Source organism: Bactrocera neohumeralis, chromosome 6 (genome assembly GCF_024586455.1).
Source record: "Bactrocera neohumeralis isolate Rockhampton chromosome 6, APGP_CSIRO_Bneo_wtdbg2-racon-allhic-juicebox.fasta_v2, whole genome shotgun sequence".
Classification (NCBI taxonomy): Eukaryota; Metazoa; Arthropoda; class Insecta; order Diptera; family Tephritidae; genus Bactrocera; species Bactrocera neohumeralis.
Window position 1 is genome coordinate 81,018,564 of NC_065923.1, and position 19,342 is coordinate 81,037,905.

The 19,342-nt window shown below is 31.0% G+C and overlaps 1 protein-coding gene and 1 long non-coding RNA gene across 3 annotated transcripts in view; one reads left to right on the forward strand and one right to left on the reverse strand.

Moving 5' to 3' along the window:
• Window positions 1–7,564, reverse strand: part of LOC126763477 (ecdysone-induced protein 75B, isoforms C/D) — a 43,025-nt gene extending 35,461 nt beyond the window's left edge. Inside the window, exons 1-2 of one of the 2 annotated variants that reach the window (XM_050481011.1) lie at window positions 7,310–7,564; window positions 4,906–7,131 (exon numbers count right to left, since the gene is read on the reverse strand). In XM_050481011.1, the coding sequence (XP_050336968.1) occupies window positions 4,906–6,541 (1,636 nt within the window). In that variant the 5' untranslated portion in view covers window positions 6,542–7,131; window positions 7,310–7,564. Of the gene's footprint in view, window positions 1–308; window positions 382–4,905; window positions 7,132–7,309 lie in introns of those variants that run through there. The other variant, XM_050481014.1, reaches the window with a different exon arrangement.
• Window positions 7,565–13,346: 5,782 nt separating this feature from the next.
• Window positions 13,347–18,331, forward strand: LOC126761696 (uncharacterized). Its single transcript, XR_007667388.1, has 3 exons — window positions 13,347–13,595; window positions 17,530–17,636; window positions 18,221–18,331. It is a non-coding gene; the product is annotated as an uncharacterized LOC126761696 (long non-coding RNA).
• The last annotated feature ends 1,011 nt before the right edge of the window (window positions 18,332–19,342 follow it).

Consider the following 19,342-nt stretch of genomic DNA (forward strand, 5'->3'; position numbering starts at 1 on the left):
CGATTATTCATACGTACATATATACTAATCTATACATATGTACATTTCGATACTTTTTTTTAAGTTTGTAGAAATACGGTTTTTCTATTGTTCCTTAAAATGATAATACAAAATTTATAGATAAAAATAAAAAATCGGCTAAAAAGGTATAAACACATACACATACATTGTCGAAGGAAGTTACAATCTAATTACAAATGTATTTGTAGTTACTCTCGAAATGCCGTAAAGAAACTAATCGATTCAAAAAGTTCTCTCTCAACTTCAACTGGTTATCGGGAATAAACACTTAAATTTATTTCGCTTACCGGCTAGAACATGTTCAATCAGTCCTACTCCACCATTTGTAGCTTTGGTTACAGTCATTATTATTAATTTTTTTTGTAATGTTTTTGGTTGAAAATATATTTTTTTATTCGCTCGAAACTTGTTTGTTCATAAACTATAATTAGATAGCGATATCTTCCGCAATATTCATTATTTATTTTAACGGGAAAGTTAAATTTTTTTACACAAAAATTAATATTTTTTCACTTCTATTTACATGCAAGTATTCGTAATGTCTATTGCTCGCTTTAGTTTTTTATTGTTAACAAATTTAGTTGTACTTTGTGCCAAATCTTTGTCGGTAAACTTATTGGCATTCAAAGAGTCGGTAAATTATTAACATTATGTTCTTGCACTTCTATGTTATTGCTTTTTGTACATATGTATATGTACATTATTTTAATACACTTTGAATAGTCACACCTCAAGACGGGATGTTCATAAAAGCATCTTGCACTAAATTTACGAAAATGTATTCACCAAAAATATTTTGCCCGATAAAATATACAACGTTGTGCTGTCCTGTGAAACTGATAGAATAAAAATCTGCAGTTCATGTTAGAAATAGCATTGGCGAATGAGTACTTGCAAGTTGTTGTCTTATTCGTTATGTTGTTATACGAAAAGCTTAAGAGCTTTTACCATTAAGCTTGATTTGTGTTAACGAAATGAAAGCGCAAACGTAGAATATACATACTATGTATTTAGTGAATATTGGACATATTTTTTTCTTTTGATAATAAAATTTAACTTTTTCGTTTATTATTATTTTGCACCTGTCTTTCGAAGTATATTTCATGTGGCTTGTTCAAAAAACTATTTCCAATTTTTATAAATTTCTTTTGCAAGTCTTACTTCGTAACAACACTTTTTAATGTACTTAAATATACAATCTTATAGAAGTAATTATTGCTGATTTCTAGTACATGGTAATCGTAGTATGACTATAGATTTGAGAAATTAATCAGTATGAAAAAAATTATATCCTACCTACATACATTTTAAAACATTGTTTTGATAGACAGACATAATATCTATCTTATTTTGCACAACATGTCGAGAGAATAAAACACGGAAGTACGTGTACTATAATAATAATGTGTGAGGATTAATAGAGAGCATAAGAAATATATTATGCATATGTATCGTATATACAAAATTCCACTTGGCCCAGATAATTTTCGAAGGCCACACGTTATCAGCGGTCGTTCACCTGTCAAACACTAACACAAAACTCTTACTAGCAAGCTTTGCTATTTTTTACTAAAATTAATTTCAAATAAATGAAACTCGTTTTCTGAGTAACGACACAAAACAAATAAAAGAGGAATATGTTAAAAATTTCGAGAATAGAAAGGCCTATTTAGTTTTTCTTACAAAATTAACTTTTTTTGGCAGATGTATTAGCAAATTATTCCTTCCTAAAATAGTATACCAATACAGAGTGTATTTTGAAAAATTGTGTTGCTTCTTATTACTATAGCTTTAGAGAAATAACACAACAAAATAGTTGATTCGTTGGTTGAAAAGGGAAATTCAGTAGCACCAGTCCGCAGGTGGCCACACATAAGCCACCATTAGGGCTAGTGTACCACTAAATTTAATAGTTAGTTAAGCTTATTTATGTAAATATGTTCTAAGAGAAATTGTTTAACGCATATTTTAAATTCTAAAAGTTAAAACACATATTCATATAAAAATATTAATTTATATACATATGTATGTACATAATTATACATAATAATACTCTATCAGCAGCCTTTAATTTCGAAAGCCCTCAGCGATTAGAGCTTTTTTAGTGAACTTATTACATGTTTACAAATTTATGTGCTTTTAGTAGCATGACCATGATGCAGTTTTGCACTTACATGTATGGTTGTATTATGCATATTTGTGGACTGTAACTGCAATGACTGTTAAGATAGCTATAAACTTGCAGTATTATAAGGGTATTACATACTCGATAAAAGCTTTCATTCTGCAAAAAGTTTTTGAGTGTTTTATAGAAAAAATAAAAATATGAATAAATTTTCATGTTATGTACATACATATGTATGTATGCATGTATGTTTTTTCCAAAAGGTATAAGGTAGTATTCAGGATAGTAAAGTCAATTTTTTTATTGAATCGGCATAATATAAAATTCCTACGTTGTTCTCGTTTTAAAATCTTAAAAAAAAGTTCATATGGAAACTTACAATACATTCATTCATTCGATATCTACAGAATAGATAATTTGCAAAGACTTTTTTCACAGTCGGGTTAAGATAACTTTCTTGCACACAACAAATTTAAATTAGAAATCGCTCATTAACTAAGTAAACGCTAGAATGTATCAATGGGTTTTGAAATTGTTAATGAATAAAAAATTCTACAAGTGTTTTGAGGAAAAGACATACATATGTAAGTTGCAACCGAAATTTGTTTCTATATTTTTCGCCAAAATTCTTACAAAAATAAATTTCTCACAGTGCTCTTAATAAACCTGTTTATCTGAATTGTCTGCAAAAATGTATATCATCTGTATATAATAATATATACATATATATGTATATGTATATACTTATACATATACGAGAACTTCAAGACAAAATTGAGAGGAAAACCCGTTCTCAACTCTGAAGTATCTAAATTCTACATTCACCTTCATGAACTTCCGTGCTTCTAGAAGGGAAATATTTTAACAGACATGCGCACTTTTACTGCTTGCTTGCTCATTTCGTTTTGGTTTCAAATTGTTTGCTCAATTTCAAAGGTACATACATACGTATACATATTCTCCCTGCATTGTTTTTATTTACATATATATATATATATATATGTATATATATATATTTAGTATTATATACAAGGCTTTTTTGAATATACATACATTCTTATGTATTTGCAAATGTATACTTTATTACTTTCATACGGCAAACGTATTCAGAATGAGAGAAAATGAAAGAGAATTGTGATTAATTTACTCTTCGCTTTCTTTGTGTGGGCGCACGTGTGTTTTTTGACTAAATATTTGCTTGTGGTAGTGTGACATTGACATTGAATTTTTTAAAATATCGTAGATGGCCATTGTACATTTGTACATAATACATACGCATGATTTAAGCTTGTTATATTTAATATATATAACATATACTAATATTTTTTACTTAATTTTTTTGAGCATAAAATCAAACTCCTCGGCCCATTTATAATTATAACGAAATAATTTGTTTGCAACGACGTTTCCAGATTAGCTCCACTTCAGAAATTGTGGCTGACGTATTTATTAAATGGTCACATTATTGGCAAACGTTTCATGTTGAGTACAAATATTATGATCGAAAAATACAAATAAAGGAAATCTAAGCCCGCCGTGTATCAAATTTAAGGTAAGGTACATTTGCGAGAGTAAAAGCTTTTTTACCTTTTTATACCAGTGCATATATGTATGTATGTACATATACATATATGTGGAATTGGATGCAAATTGTCATTAAGCTATAATCTATAAAGTGCTATACCCAATATTTTACATTTCGTTCCTTTTTTAGTAATATACTACTCATAAATACAAAATAGGCACATCGGATCCTTCCTAATGCACTAATATGATGAATATAGAGATTTGTATTAACTAGATATATTGGACTAAGTGATCGTATGACATATGTTATCCATCCATAATTTAGTCGAATAATGAATATTGAATTCTTAAAAAACATTTTGTATTTGAAAATTGCGAGAATATAAAATGTTTCATTACAGCCGAACTTATCCCTTCATACTTGTATATCCTGAACATTGTACATACATATGTACATATATTAAGCTTGTCACGAATGACACATCCGCATGATCAGGGTAACTAGCTGAGTGGATTTCGTCCGTTTGTATTTACACGAAGTAGTCACACAGTTTTGGAGATATCGATCTCAAATTTTACGCAGGTCCTTTTCTTCCTAAAAAGCCGCTTATTTGTCGGAATCTGTTATACAAGCAAAAAACCAAAACAAGTTCTTGTATGGAAAACTTCTTTAATTGACAAGATATCTTCCCGAAATTTGGCATGGATGCTTGTCGAGGCATCGTAACAATGTACGAACAAATGCAGCCACCACAGGGAATATCTGATATACATAACATAGTGACCGATCACAATCAATAATTTAAATACAAAAAGAACAGTTATATGTACATATGTATGTAGTAATTCACTGTTTGTACAGGTAGATTTTATAAAAATTATTTTATTACGTCAGGGTCAGCAAGTTTTATTGTAATGCACAGCTTCAAACATGTATCGATGTAGTCTATTTGTAGATTAAACCGTTACAATTTGAAGCAAACATTGCAACGCATGACATTCATAAAGATCTTCCGTATCTAGTATCTAGCATATGTTCTAGCTATTATACACTTGTTCTATTCCTAACGCAAGCCATTACTTCTTACTATCTCTACAAGTTTCCTGATAAAAAATCTATGTATAGTAATAACTTGATATACATATGACTGACTTATTGCTATTTAAAATATGTAAGTTCTCCAAAAATAAAGTTAAAGCGAGAATATACGTAGTGCTGTCTTTAAACTTACCCAAATCTGGAATTGAGCTGGACGGCTCCTCGCTAGTGGAAGTTCCCCCATTGTTGCTAGTGGGTAAATTGATAGAAGAGCACGAGTTTTTGATCTTTGGAGGTGGAGGTGGAGGCGGACGCATGGCAGTGTTAGTGTGGCTATGAAATTGTTGGTCGTTGGTGCCAATATTAGTGCATCTGCTGCTACTAGTAACCACAGGTAAACGAAAGTTTCGAGTCCCAGTTGATGTTGAAGAAGATGTGGCAGCTGTCAATTGTAACGAAGTATTTCCATCTTCTTGATATTGGGGAATTTGGTGCTTGTGTTGAACAAATTTAACATGTTGTTGTCGTAGAATGCTTGTTGGTATTGAGCTCGATTGTGGTGTATTAGTGGTAACAATATATTTTCGTGCTGATGATGAAAGTGCATACCGGTGCGAATGAGAATTACTTAGTGTTGTCGAAGGAGTTTCCATCAAAACTTGGGTGGATGATGGATCTGTTGCAATAACCGATGTATGAAGAGATGTGGAAGATGGAAGAGGAGGAGAAATTATTTTCTTCCTTTGAAAGTGTCCTAAAGTATCTGATATATGAATTTCGTGTTTATTATTATTAACCACGACTTGTGAATGCCCTTGATGTTTTTCAATAGTTTGTTGTTGGAATAAAGATGATGTCGTAACATCTTGTGGGGAAATAGAATATCGACGAGGTACAACCGGTGAAACGGGAGCTGATCGAGATTGGTGATGGTGTAACAACGGAGGGGGAGATTCGGATTGTCCAGAAGAGTGAACTGGTCTTGGAACAGCTTCTTCATATAACCGACCATCTCTTATAACCCGTACATGATGTTGTAAGGACAACGGTGGTGGTGATGGTTGCGGCGAACGATTTGATGAATATTGTTGTAAAGTTCGAAGAGATGGAGGTGGAGAAGAAGATACACAATCCGAATTATTACTTAAACTTGCAAAAGATGGATTCCCTTCGCAATGTGAAGGACTTGCAGAATGACGACGCTGTAAAGGAGTAGGAGACACAATATTTGATGGTTGTCGGGAAATTATAATTTGCGGTCCAGTTATGGAATCCGATTGTTGACGTTGTAAAACTCGTTGTTCTATCCGCGCACTTGTATGGAAAGAATGTGGAGGCTGAGATTGGTCTCTGGAAATGTGCTGTTGGGAAGTATAAGCTTGCCTTATGATATTACCAATATCACTTCCCCCATCGTTAGATGTAGACCTATTAATCACCTCCAAACGTGGGGTCAATGTAACTTTTTGCATAGCATTAGAACTATTAAGTAAATTTACTCCCGGTTGCCTCGGTTGGACAGTTTGTATCTGCACGTGTTGGTAATTCACTGAAGGTGCTATTGTGGACTTCAGTACAGATTCATTTACTTTTGACTTTTTCATTAATTTAGTTTGCGATATATTTTCTAAACGATATTCTTTTGAATCGTTTGATTCCACATATGCCATTTCTAAATCAATAGGCTCTGTTTTTATCAATTTTATATATGACAAATTATTCTTAGCTGAAATATTTTTATCAGAACAGGGCCCCGTTTCTGTTGATGCTTGATTATTAGCGTTAACTAGACCAACGGTTGCGTCAATATATTTAAATCTCTTAAGCATTGTGTATGTTGTAATTGTATTACGAAAACACAGGATATTTCAATGCATATAAAGTGATTATGCAAATAAAATCCCAGACAGAGAATATGGTAAAATGTTGGCTTGGCCTCTATTGTTTTTCTGTAAACACTATTCGATTTTTTTTATATATTTTAGCTTTAACCGTCTTAGACACTACTTAGACTATTTTCAAAACTTAATGTTATAGTCAGTCTCATTTATTCAGCTTTATTTGGTTGTGTTGACTGTGTCCTAAATACCACTTTCGTAAAGATTTCACGTGTTCTGCCTTTGTATAATTACCAAGAATCCTAAAATTTCAGCCTTCTAGTTTCAATATAAATATATTTATATTTTTTCACTTTCCCATAAATTACGTTTAAAACTTAAATTTATTTCCATTGGCTTTATCCACAATATATCCATTAGACAATTTTGTCATATAAATATGTATATACTGTTCGTATAAATCTTTCCTCCTTAGATCACGAAGAATGTAGTATTCTTATCATTTTATTCACAGTATTTTAAAAACTGTAGATGATTTCGTTGATACTCTTTTGATTAGATGTTTGGTAAAGCGGTTACATCTGAAAATTATTAAAATTATGGACTGCATTAGTAAAGAAATATATTTATGTACATACACAGTAGATAGATTTAGTCTAAGGATGTATAATAAAGCATGCAATTGGTCTATCATCGCCTTTTGTTTTTTTAATGTATACAAAAATACATGGTATTTAAATATTATTAATCAATACTTACAAATATAAAGGCATTATTCTGTACTCCAATTTGGGTACTTAATTTAAACATAGCAGCACACGAAATACCCTTGTCTTTACACAGTAGTATTAATATTTGTGTATATTTTTATATTTCATTTATTTATTATACTTTTTCGGTATTATGTTAATTTATTATCTCTATATATTTTATATATGAAGTAGTCTGCCATTTTTAATATTTTCGAAAAATACTTTTTATAGATCCTGAGTTACTAGATATTACACAGTACACTTACTAATCTTTTAACAGCAGACGAAGAACGTATTTTTAATAAAGTATATGTACATATATTTTTTCATTATACTATATGTATATATGTACATACATGAGCAGATAATAGTTCACAGTAGTTTTATGGTATATGTTGGTTTTTTATGACACATTTTTTATTCACTTTTGAAATTAATAAGATCTTTTAATGATAATATATTTTTTATACGTACATACATACATATGTATGTACCTACGAATTTAAATACAATTATAAAAGTTATACCACGTATCTTTTTTTGTAATGGAAATAAAATGAGTATATACGGATAGAGGAGGTTCTCCAGTTTAAGAAAAAAATATATACAAATATAGTTGCCCCTGACTTATGGTTTTAGTGATATTTGCATTTAAGTTTCAAAAATTTCACTTTTAAAATGCTTGTTTCTCCGATTTTTAATGAGAATTACACACATATTTTTAAATTTTGTAACCACTAACACTTCACTAAGTATGTATATTTTTTTTAATCTGGAGAACCTATTATAAATCCCAGCCGTTGGAAATAAGTAACAATAATGTATGTCAACAAAGCAATATTCATTATTATTAGTTGTTAAAATGCCATTGTATTCTTTTTTGCTTTTAAAATCAGGTATTGTCAATTCTATTAAAAATTGACATTGTTAATTGCAGCTGCTTTTATTTTAAAACTTAAAGCAACTAATTTATTGAAAAGTAAGAAAGCAAAAACTGGTATTTATTTAAGCATTTCTTTGAGCGATTTCTGCTTCTAAAAAATGTAATGACGCCTATGAAACTCACATGACAAATGTCTGAAACTATGTTCATTTACCAAGGCATTATGCTGGTATTTTCTTTTAAACGAAAGATCACAATCTTATATCATATAGACACTCATTTCTGATAATGATTATTATAGAAATTAATTTCTTTATGTTAATAAACAATTGTATATTGAAATGCATACAAAATGTTTCATTGTTTATTAGACCTAAGTAACTTTCGGTAAAATATATGAAAATAAATCAAAACATCTGTATGTGTGTTTAGCAGATAACCGAATCACAGCAATAGTGCCGCAGCGACGCCGGTTTGACCATGAGAGACAGAAAATTCGCTTGACACTGACATTACTAGTATTTCGCAAATGTATGAGTTGGGAGGAAAACTGGCATTGAATGGCAGCTATAGCTAAATACCGCCAAGGACAAGGTCGTGCTTGGCCCATACAAATTTTCTCAGTGCGTTATTTATTTTTGATTTTATATTTGTAATAATTTTATTGTTCCTTACACTTTTTCAACAATTTATTTCAATTTTGTTTTTTTTTTACATTAATTAGATTTTCATATTAGTTTTCACTGTTTTTTACATAACTTTTTTACACGTGCATATTGTATTTACTTTATCGAATATATTTCTACTAGAATAACCAAACTTTTGGAATACACAATTAATTTATTACAATTTTATTATATGTTTTTTATCCAATCGCAATGGTCACTCGTATACAATCGAAATTGCTTAAGTAATTAAACCAACCAAAGCTGTTGCCGTACTTTCTCTTACTGACTAACTGCTGGTCTCAGTATCGTCATCATAGTTGTATTTCAAGTATGTTAATGTATGGTATGTAGATACGTGTGTCTGCAGTCGATGTGGTAAATCAGCATTGTTCTCAGTTCTCGGAACTTAAAATAGTTGCTAATACATACAAACATAAAAAGCAGAGATTGAACCAATGAATTTCGCAATGTCCATGCAAAAGTAGACGTGTGTCTATGAGAATAAATGGCACCACTATAAAGAGAACCCACAAAGTAAACTCGCTTTACAAAATTGGAGAATTACAGCTGCAAAAGCATTACGAAAAAGAGATATTTCGTCAGAAAATCGACTATTCTTATACCACGTTATCGCGCTCCCTCAAGACTTTACTTTCCTATTGTACAATGAAAGTGAAACCCTGAGATAACTTACGCAAATATGAGCGAGAAGAGAAAACCAAGAGAATCAAAGAGTCTAAGCTCGTTTAGTAGATAAAGGAATAAATAACCCAGAACAGGAAGTCTAGCGGCAGTACTCATTATTGTTGTCTTTAATATCTACATACATACATACAACCTATAGCTAAAATTTGCATTGTTGTTTTTTCAATAACACAAATTCAAGTTCACTACCACAAGTAACAAATAGTTTGCTTTGCGCACAACATGTTATATTGTATCATACGTTTTCATACAAATAAGTATATCAAACAAGTGCATTCACTCTGAAAGATTAGTGAATCTCATGTGAGAGGGAAATATACATTCGCATAAAATTTTTGCTCTCAGATACGACTTGTTCTCACCGATTTCAACGGGCAAATGCATACCACGTTGAAATATACATACATATGTAAATATAATATAAAAAGTAAGGAGAAGTTTACTCTGGTCGGAATCGAAAATTGCATACAGTATTCGTTATTATAATGTTAAGTCAATACCAAAAGGTATATTTTTTAAATGGCTTTAAAATATGTGTGACGTATACATAAAAAGTAGGAAAGGGGTATAATGAATGCATATCTATAGTAAGAATATTATTTTCATGTTAAAAAAATAATATTTTTTTCCAATTCAATAACAGCAACATTAAATGGTAATCAAATAGTCGGATTGTTATAGTTGCGAAATATATTTCAATAATGCATGAATTAGTACATTTCTTACCACTTACACACATTCTTATATAATTAAGTACTAATTCTATTTATTTTAGTACTAACTGATGTTAGTACATGCAGACTTTGAAAAATGTTTAACATGTGAGTTTTCCTCTATTATAGAGATTACTAAATTATCGTATAAGACCAATAGAAATGATAGAAATTAAACTGTATATTTTAATTTACCCGGTGCACGTAATACTTATGTACTAGAATATACTGACATGTGTCCATGAATGCATCAGGCGATGCTCATGAAGAAACGAGTACATCTACCCACTGACCTTAACATTGATCCGATGTATGTATATGAGGGTTAGTTAAGCATTAGGAGAGTAAGTGCGCTCCTGGGTTGCTCTCTAATAATAATGATATCGAAGTAGCTGATAGCTACCATATTTATAACATATATATTTAAGGATATTGTTACTATGTATGTTTGTATATTAAGGAAGCTAGAGTCCTTTTAGAGTTTGACACACGCTATATGAAACTATATTGAAATGTTCAATCATGAAAGTGTATACATACATATGTATTATCTATAAAAAGCTTCATGACCATGAAACGGCTTGTTCATAAATCCAAAATCTCCATCATTATTTAGACTAAAATGTGTGCAAAAGTTATACTGGCTGCAAGTTAAAATGTATGTAATTTGTATATTAAGATTTTTTGTAATTCTACAAAAACGTATGAACACTTGACTATTTTATCAATGCTTAACACATGTCAAATATATCGTATCGAGATACATACCATCAGACAAAGACATACAAACGTAGACATAAATATGTATGTATGTATGTACATATGTACATACATATGTACATATACACATATAATATGTATCCAGACATGTGAATGATAATATGATATTTTACGATCGCCAATGAAATTCAAGTTAACGCTTATTATTTATTATAGTAACTTTTAATGTTTCTTTGTACAAACACTAAAGAAGGATAAGCCGTGTAAATATTTCAAATCATTTATTAAAGGTAAAACTAGTCGAAGTAAGAGAAAGCACTATAAATTGTTTACAATTTTACCAAATATGTTTTTTAACAATACTTTGCTCTCCACCAAAATTTTTCGGTTTACTTATTTTGCTTAAACTTTAAAACAACAACACCATTTATGTAGCCATATTTTGCATATTTATATCACTAAAATATCGAAAAATATCAGACATGTAATTAATAAACCACTACCATATATGAACGACTTGATGTCGCTTTTGCGACTAACCTTGCAAGTAGCGTCAGAACTCTAAAACCATTGAATCAACTCATGTACAATGTACAAATCTGCACCAACCGCCAGGCGCCTGTCATACAAACAAGTGAGTAAACAAATGGGTGTGCAGCAGCGCAGCGGGCAATGAAACTCAGAACAACGCCGGCATATAGGTTTAAGTTGCAAAGAGTGTGGGTAGGTCGGGACGCTCAGGCAATTTAGCACAAAGTAGAGTGGGAGCAGACAAAGTAGATAGAGGCGGATGAATACCAGCCCGAGTTGAACGCGCTCACAAACATTTACGGAACTGCATTTACGACAAAAAAGTTATACATATAGAGAGCTGAATGTTTGTGTGAAAGCACCACACAAAACGCAGCTAAGAGAAGTCAACGAATTCGTCCAGACACAGGGATCACGCAAGCATGAGGGCATACACCCATATGTACAGGGTTAGATATGTAATAAAATGGGAGGCAAGTTCAATGAACAACGCCAGCCCTATAACATTGAGCATTGTAAAACAGTATATTAGTATATACATATACATGTGTGTTCATATGTATGTGTGTATGTATATATATAGACCATCTTCGCTTTTTCTAAAAAGTATTGCAGTAAGGGATGTTATTGCATGTGCTTTAGGGTTTCCATTTTTTTCCAATGTGTCATGGACATCTACAAAGGTATACTTACTAGAAACTTTCTAATATTTACACAATGTTAAGCGCAATAAGTTTTAAAAAGTTTCCAATTTGTCCGTCCGACGGTTGTTATGGATTACACCGATTATTAGGATTATACATATTAATATATGTATGTATGTACATGTACTTAAGTATATATGTACATATGTACATATGTGAATGGAAGAACTAATGAAATTAGCCATGTGCATCATAACACAATCACAACATTAATGCATAAGACAGTATACTCAATTTTTTCCTTTATTTCATTTACTAATTAAAAATCCGGAATCACAATTAAGGTTTCCTTATTTAATCTTATGTAGTAAATTATTTTCTTCTTGAATAAATATCAATAATGATATCTATGCAAAGTGATGTTGGCAATCCTAGTTTCTTAACCACCAATGTATACATAGAGCTGTTTGTATGTTCACATAGAAAAATAAAATTATGTATAATCTTAATAATACAGCACGAAAGAACAAGTGCATACATAAGTTCCTCGTATTTTCTCCATTATCTTAGAAATAATTTCAGTACTAATGAAAATGAAAAACCTTTTAATAACAAATCGAATGTCTATAATTTTAATAACGTTCATAGAATGTTACTCTTCTTCCTTACATCAATTTAATCGGATTATATCTCTATAGTGTAACATACATACATACATATGTATGTGTGTATGTAGTACCCTTAAATCTATTTTAAAATAACAATTAATACATTCATCCATATATTATATTAATATGTACAAATATACCAGTATATTGTCTTATGGCTCCTGGCCCATAGCTAACATTTCCGTTAATGTCAGAAGTAAAGAAGAAACCTGGTCCTATGTGGTCACAAATGCCGAACAGTTTATACACTTGCAGTTGAAATTGTAGTTCACTTTCCATAATAGTAAATTGAGCTTGTATGTAAATACATATATATATATACGTACATATATGTATACATGCATAAGCATTCTCTCTCTTCTAGTAAAAATGGTTCTCCTCATGCCACAGTTGTGACGCTTCGATATTAAAAACTCGAATGACGTTCGTGTTTATACTCCGTATATGCACATACATACATATACAAATATATGTCTCTCTACAAAATACGACTGCAGTCGTAATTGGGTTGTGTAAGCGTTTAGTATACCACTAGGATTACTCGCCACACATTTTCCTGCAGCGTCTCAACGCATATATTGATGTGGAGTAGGGCAAAGGGAGTCATAATTTTTGGTATCAATGACCTTCACCGCGTTGTTGTCGTTGTCATCGTCACATTTCTTGTTGATGGGCCACCGTACTATTTATATGCTTGTACAAACACAAGTATGCGTTCATATGGCTGGGTGTATTGATATGGTTTCTGCAATTCTTTTTGGGTAAATATTATATATATATACATACATACATACATACATTTAAATATTTATTATTATGGGAATAAACATTCTTACAATTTTAAACATATTCATATTAATATTACTATATATTTATGTACCCTTTACTAGGAAATTAGTTTCCATAATTGCCAAGTGTTAAATAAATAATGTGTGATTCTTTTCATCATGTTTTAAAGTTCCAAATGTAGTAGTACTACTTTTTTGGTAGGAAGATGTGCGTTTGAGTGTCAAATTTTTCTAATTTTATTAATAATAATACATGTATAGTTTTTGTTTAAGATATAATAAATGCTTGTTCTAAGGGATTTGAGCACAAGCCAACGGTTTTACAGTTTTCTGTGACAAATTTTTATAGGAATAAAAAGACAATTTTATTTTTAAGCCATTCGTTTTAGGAAATAATGTAACGAGATTTCTATATTATTCTCCGTTAGATTAACAGTACGCATGTGTCAGAATTTGAACAGAGCTAACTAAAACAAAATCAGCCTTACGTCCTATATGCACAAATACCTACATATGCGTATTGCAAAGCTGTATACGACACCAAGGCTAATGTCCTCATCTTGCAAAATATATGTATATAATATGTATATACATATGTATATGTATGTAAGTGCATACATATACTCTTATATATTTGTGATTCTACAATATCTTAATCGCTATTACACATTGAAACTTCGAAGTCTGCCATTGTAAGGGCGAGTATCATAGTAGGAAGGGCACCCAGACTGCATGCTACAGCGGTATGAAAACACGTTCTGCTTGACTTAAGTTATACATTTGCACATGCTCAACCTTACCTACTTTCATTCTACCCGTCTGTGGCTGCCACCCTCCAGCTTTTTCATGTTCGTGACATTGGCAGTGGCATTGCAATATTGCCTTGCTGCCGCATTTCTATTTTTCCTATATGAATTGAAGTTGGATGTTTACGTACTGTATGTATGTATACATATTTACTCCACTCACGAACAATGGCCAGACCGGTTGAAAGCATTATAATTATATCTACATAAGTACATATTTTATACTATATGTGCACTTTGTACATATGTATGTACATATGTATATTATATGAACATAAATGTAAATGCTATGCTACGCTTATATACTATTGCATACCTTTCGTTAACGTAGTGGTATATTTTGCATCGTTCATGGTCATTGCCATTTCGACGTCTACTCAAATTCTTTATAGGTACTTTCTAGACATACATACATACATATGTACATAAAAGCAAATGCATTTCGGCATTTATGTTTGGTAGTAAAAAGTACATGGACATATTGGAGATTAACATGTTACAATTTCAACTTGTATTTTAGATTGTAACTATTTTATATTTTAAATATTTATGTAGTATATTTGTTTAGAAAATTAATAAGCTGAATACTTTTAATGAGAATAAGGATCTACTTACTTTTTTTTTAACACTGTTTTATTAAACACTATTTTTGTCACACGGACTTTGTATAATAATTATGTTTCCATCAATTCATTTATTATTTAATCACTTGCTGAGTCGAGGCGTCAATCCAACCAAAATTATTTCAACCCCAACGAGCTTGCGCACAAGTTCGGCCCAAAACTGAGGTCGTTCACTCGGTAAACAACCCGGTTTACTTTTTGTTCTGTGTAGCGGTATGACTACATAAATTAAAATGTAATACTTTGTTTAGAAATAGTAGTCATCCCATTGATAAATTATTTTAAAACCTTTACAATATTTCCGAAATAGCTTGTTTTAGCTTTCGTTTGGTATCTTTTAATTAATGTATCATATAAGTATGCTGATGAAGTTGCATAAATGTACCGTACATGTGTGTACATGCTTACACATAAACTTTCTCTAAGAGTACGAGTATGTATCAGATTATACACTTGCGTATACGAGGTGTGTTCAAAATGTATCGCGAAAGTTTTGCTGACAGTTTTCTTCGGTTGCAGGGGCGTGGTGCATCATGAGTTCTTGCCACAGGAAAGAACGGTCAATAAGGAATATTACCTGCAAGTTATGCGCAATTTGCGCGAAGCAATCCGCCAGAAACGCCCGGATTAGTGGAAGAACAAAAATTGGCTTTTGCACCACGATAACGCCCCTGCTCACACATCGTTGCTTGTGCGCGACTTTTTGGAAAAAAAACAACACACTAATGATGTCGCAGCCACCGTATTCCCCAGATCTGGCCCCCTGTGACTTTTTCTTGTTCCCTAAACTGAAGAGGCCCATGAAAGGACGACGTTACGCTTCTCTTGACGAGATAAAGACGGCATCGAAGGAGGAGCTGAAGAAGATAAAAAAAAATGATTTTTTGAAGTGCTTCGAAGATTGTAAAAACCGTTGGCACAAGTGTATAATATCTCATGGGGACTACTTTGAAGGGGACAAAACAGATATTCATGAATAAATAAATAATTTTTGAAAAAACACAAAATTCGGTATATCGCGATACTTTTTGAACACACCTCGTACATAAGTATGTACATATGTATGTTATTATATTTATGCAAATACAAATGTGTATTCGCGTTAGGTACGAAATCACTGTAAATAAAGCAAATCTAAAGTAGTATGAGATATACCAAATGTATATACCTGCATATAATACATACTTACATATGTACATATGTATATATATAATGGTAATTCTAAAATACAACAATTCGGAAAGTGACTCACTGGAAAACTTCGAAATATGTATGTATGTAGATGGTTGTGGAGTAAGACGGTTTATGAAAAATAGAGAAGGAAATGTCGTCTGTAGGCAAACTGTACCAAAAGTGTACATCAATATTAACAGTGTCATACTCAAATGAAAGCAAAAAATTATCCAGACATTGTAAGAAAGGGAAATTGGTGACCTAAACTAATAAAGGAATGAAAATGCAAATTATAAAATCTATGCATAATATAATCTTGTATGTGTGGTTAATCCCTAATGTTTCATAAACTATATAATAATGATAATAATGCCCATATTTTTCATGTTCGTAAAAATTACTTATAAACTAGTCGGTGTCGCCAAATTACACATTCTTAAATCGTAAATATTATAGTTTTAATGTGAAATACATTTTACGCCAACCGTTAATTTCCAATATGTGTAGAATATTTTATGGCTTACCGAAAACGCTAGTTCTTAATATAAGATTGCCATTTTTTTGTATACAAAAATTAAGTATTTTTTTATATTTGTAAATTTATTATATTTACATACATACATACATATATAACATAAAAACAAATATGCCTGTGAAGGTATGTCTGTAACATTTTTTTCCTTTCGTTTTTGTTTTTAACTTTAACTGCCTAATAATTTTTTTTTAAGAAAATAAGGTATTTAATTTTGTGTTATATGTACATATTTATTTATTTACAACAGTTTACACAGCAATAAATTACAGCATAAACTTTAAAATGACACTAGCTGCAAGGCTTTCATAAATAAATTTCATATAGTACATATGTACATATGTATTGTTTGCTGTGAAAACGAAAAGTGCAAATTTATTGCAAACATAAAAATATTTTTTACTATAATTCTTGAGTGAATGTTAAGGGACAGAGAAGGAATGTACGTTCCCTGCTATAAGTTTACCTAATAGTGAAATTTCTGAACAAAGCTCACTTAAGTGTAGTTCCGAGCCAAAAGCTCAAATAAACTTTTGATTGTTACTGCAGAGAACGTATATTTATATATATACGTTCTCTGCTAAAAGCAATATGTAATAGAGTTTTGACACCAGCGAACGCAATACAGAGAGCGTATAATTATATACGTTCTCTGCCTCCACATAAGATACCCGTTTCATTTCATTACCAGCTCAGAGTTTCATTCAAATTTCCTAAAATAAGTATTTCCAAACAAAATGTTTTTTAATATATTTTATTTTGATTACTTGCAGTTATTGCAGCTCTTTTTAATTTGTATGGACATGTACGACTATATTATTCGTAGCAGAGACATCTACTGTTTAGGTTTACCTCGTTTATAATTGTGGACAAATTAAAGGTAAGCAAATATATTTAGTATTATTCATATCTATACCCAAATTACGTATGTATATACATATATTATATATAGTTGCATATTATCATGTTTAAATAAACCTTAGGACAAGACATTACAATACAGTAGGTTTAATACACTTATAGCAGAGCATATATATATATATATTAAGCAAAAATTTAGTATTATTCATAAAATAATGTATATACATATATTATATATAGTTGCATATTATCATGTTTAAATAAACCTTAGGACAAGACATTACAATACAGTAGGTTTAATACACTTATGCACATATATATATTAAAAGCAAAATAAGATTCGCTCGCTTTAGCCACTATTTTATTATTATACTGTACTTAATAAGCAAATTCTTGCGACAACCGTTGAAATCATAAAACCTACATTGTCATACCTCTACTGGGACATATAACAAAATCTTTGATTATATTAATGTTTTTTAACTTTGCAATATCTTTCCTTTATTGCACATTAAGATAGACAACTGTGTGTGTGAGCCTTACCCTTGTAATGTCTTGTCCCTTACACAATAGATAATTCAAAGTTTTCCTTTAATTTTCCAGAAATCTTAAGAAATGTAAAACCAAAACTTATGTATATGTATATTTTCGCTCTCTGCACATATGTATGTACATATGTTTGATATACAAATGACATCAACAATAGTTGAAACTTTTATTTAAACGTTGCATACTTTTTATGCTAAACCAATGTCTCCAACAATATGAAACTAACGTTGTATACTTTTAATTGAATCTTTTTTGTGGGTATACACTTATGTATGCTATTCCAATGTCACCAACAATAGTTGAAATTAACGTTGCATACTTTTAAGTGAATCTTTTTGGTTAGCTACTTCGCTCAAATATTCTAAGTTTCAACCTTAGTTCGCTTACTCTTGTAACCAACCATTTTGAAACTACTTTGTCATCAAACATATGATTTCCAAACTGCTCTTACCGTGAAGTGGCTTTTCATTTAAAAGTGACGAACTGCCTATACTTCTCAATCTTTTCCTACTGCACTGCGTATAAAAGCTGCGCACATAAACAATCTAAAAAATACATTGGCAGGTATCAAATTAGTATAGTTAGGATTGTAGAGTAGGTAGATTAGGTAACGAGAAGCCCAAGTAATTATGTACATCTCCGCATAGCCAGTGAAAATCACGTACGGTAAAACAAAGACGTGATAGTAAATATGAAGAAAAAAAATGTGATAATGAATATACAGCAAATAACATTAACACATTTGGACGGGTGGGCTAAGGGGGACAAAATATATATAATATATATACACATACCCACATCTTGGGAAACATACATTCATATTAACATACCCACATCTTGCAAGCGAAGGCATACTGCGATCCCGAGTGTCTCTCACTCTTGGGGGGCCATGGTGAAGACTGTACTTATCTTTGTTTTTGTGATAACTACTCACCTGTTCAATTCTTATCAGTGATTTTATATGTATGTAACGTACAATCTGCAGTTACAGTTGAATCACATAGTTACGTTATTAGTTGAATTTTTTGCAAATATCAAATAAATTATATTGTACCAACATGCGTTTACCGTGAAGGGCATTTAAAAAAAAATGAAATCGTTTCCTACTCATATCAAATTAGTATTTCTAGGTAACGAGAAAAGTAATTATGACGTTTTGAAAATCAAAAAAAAAAA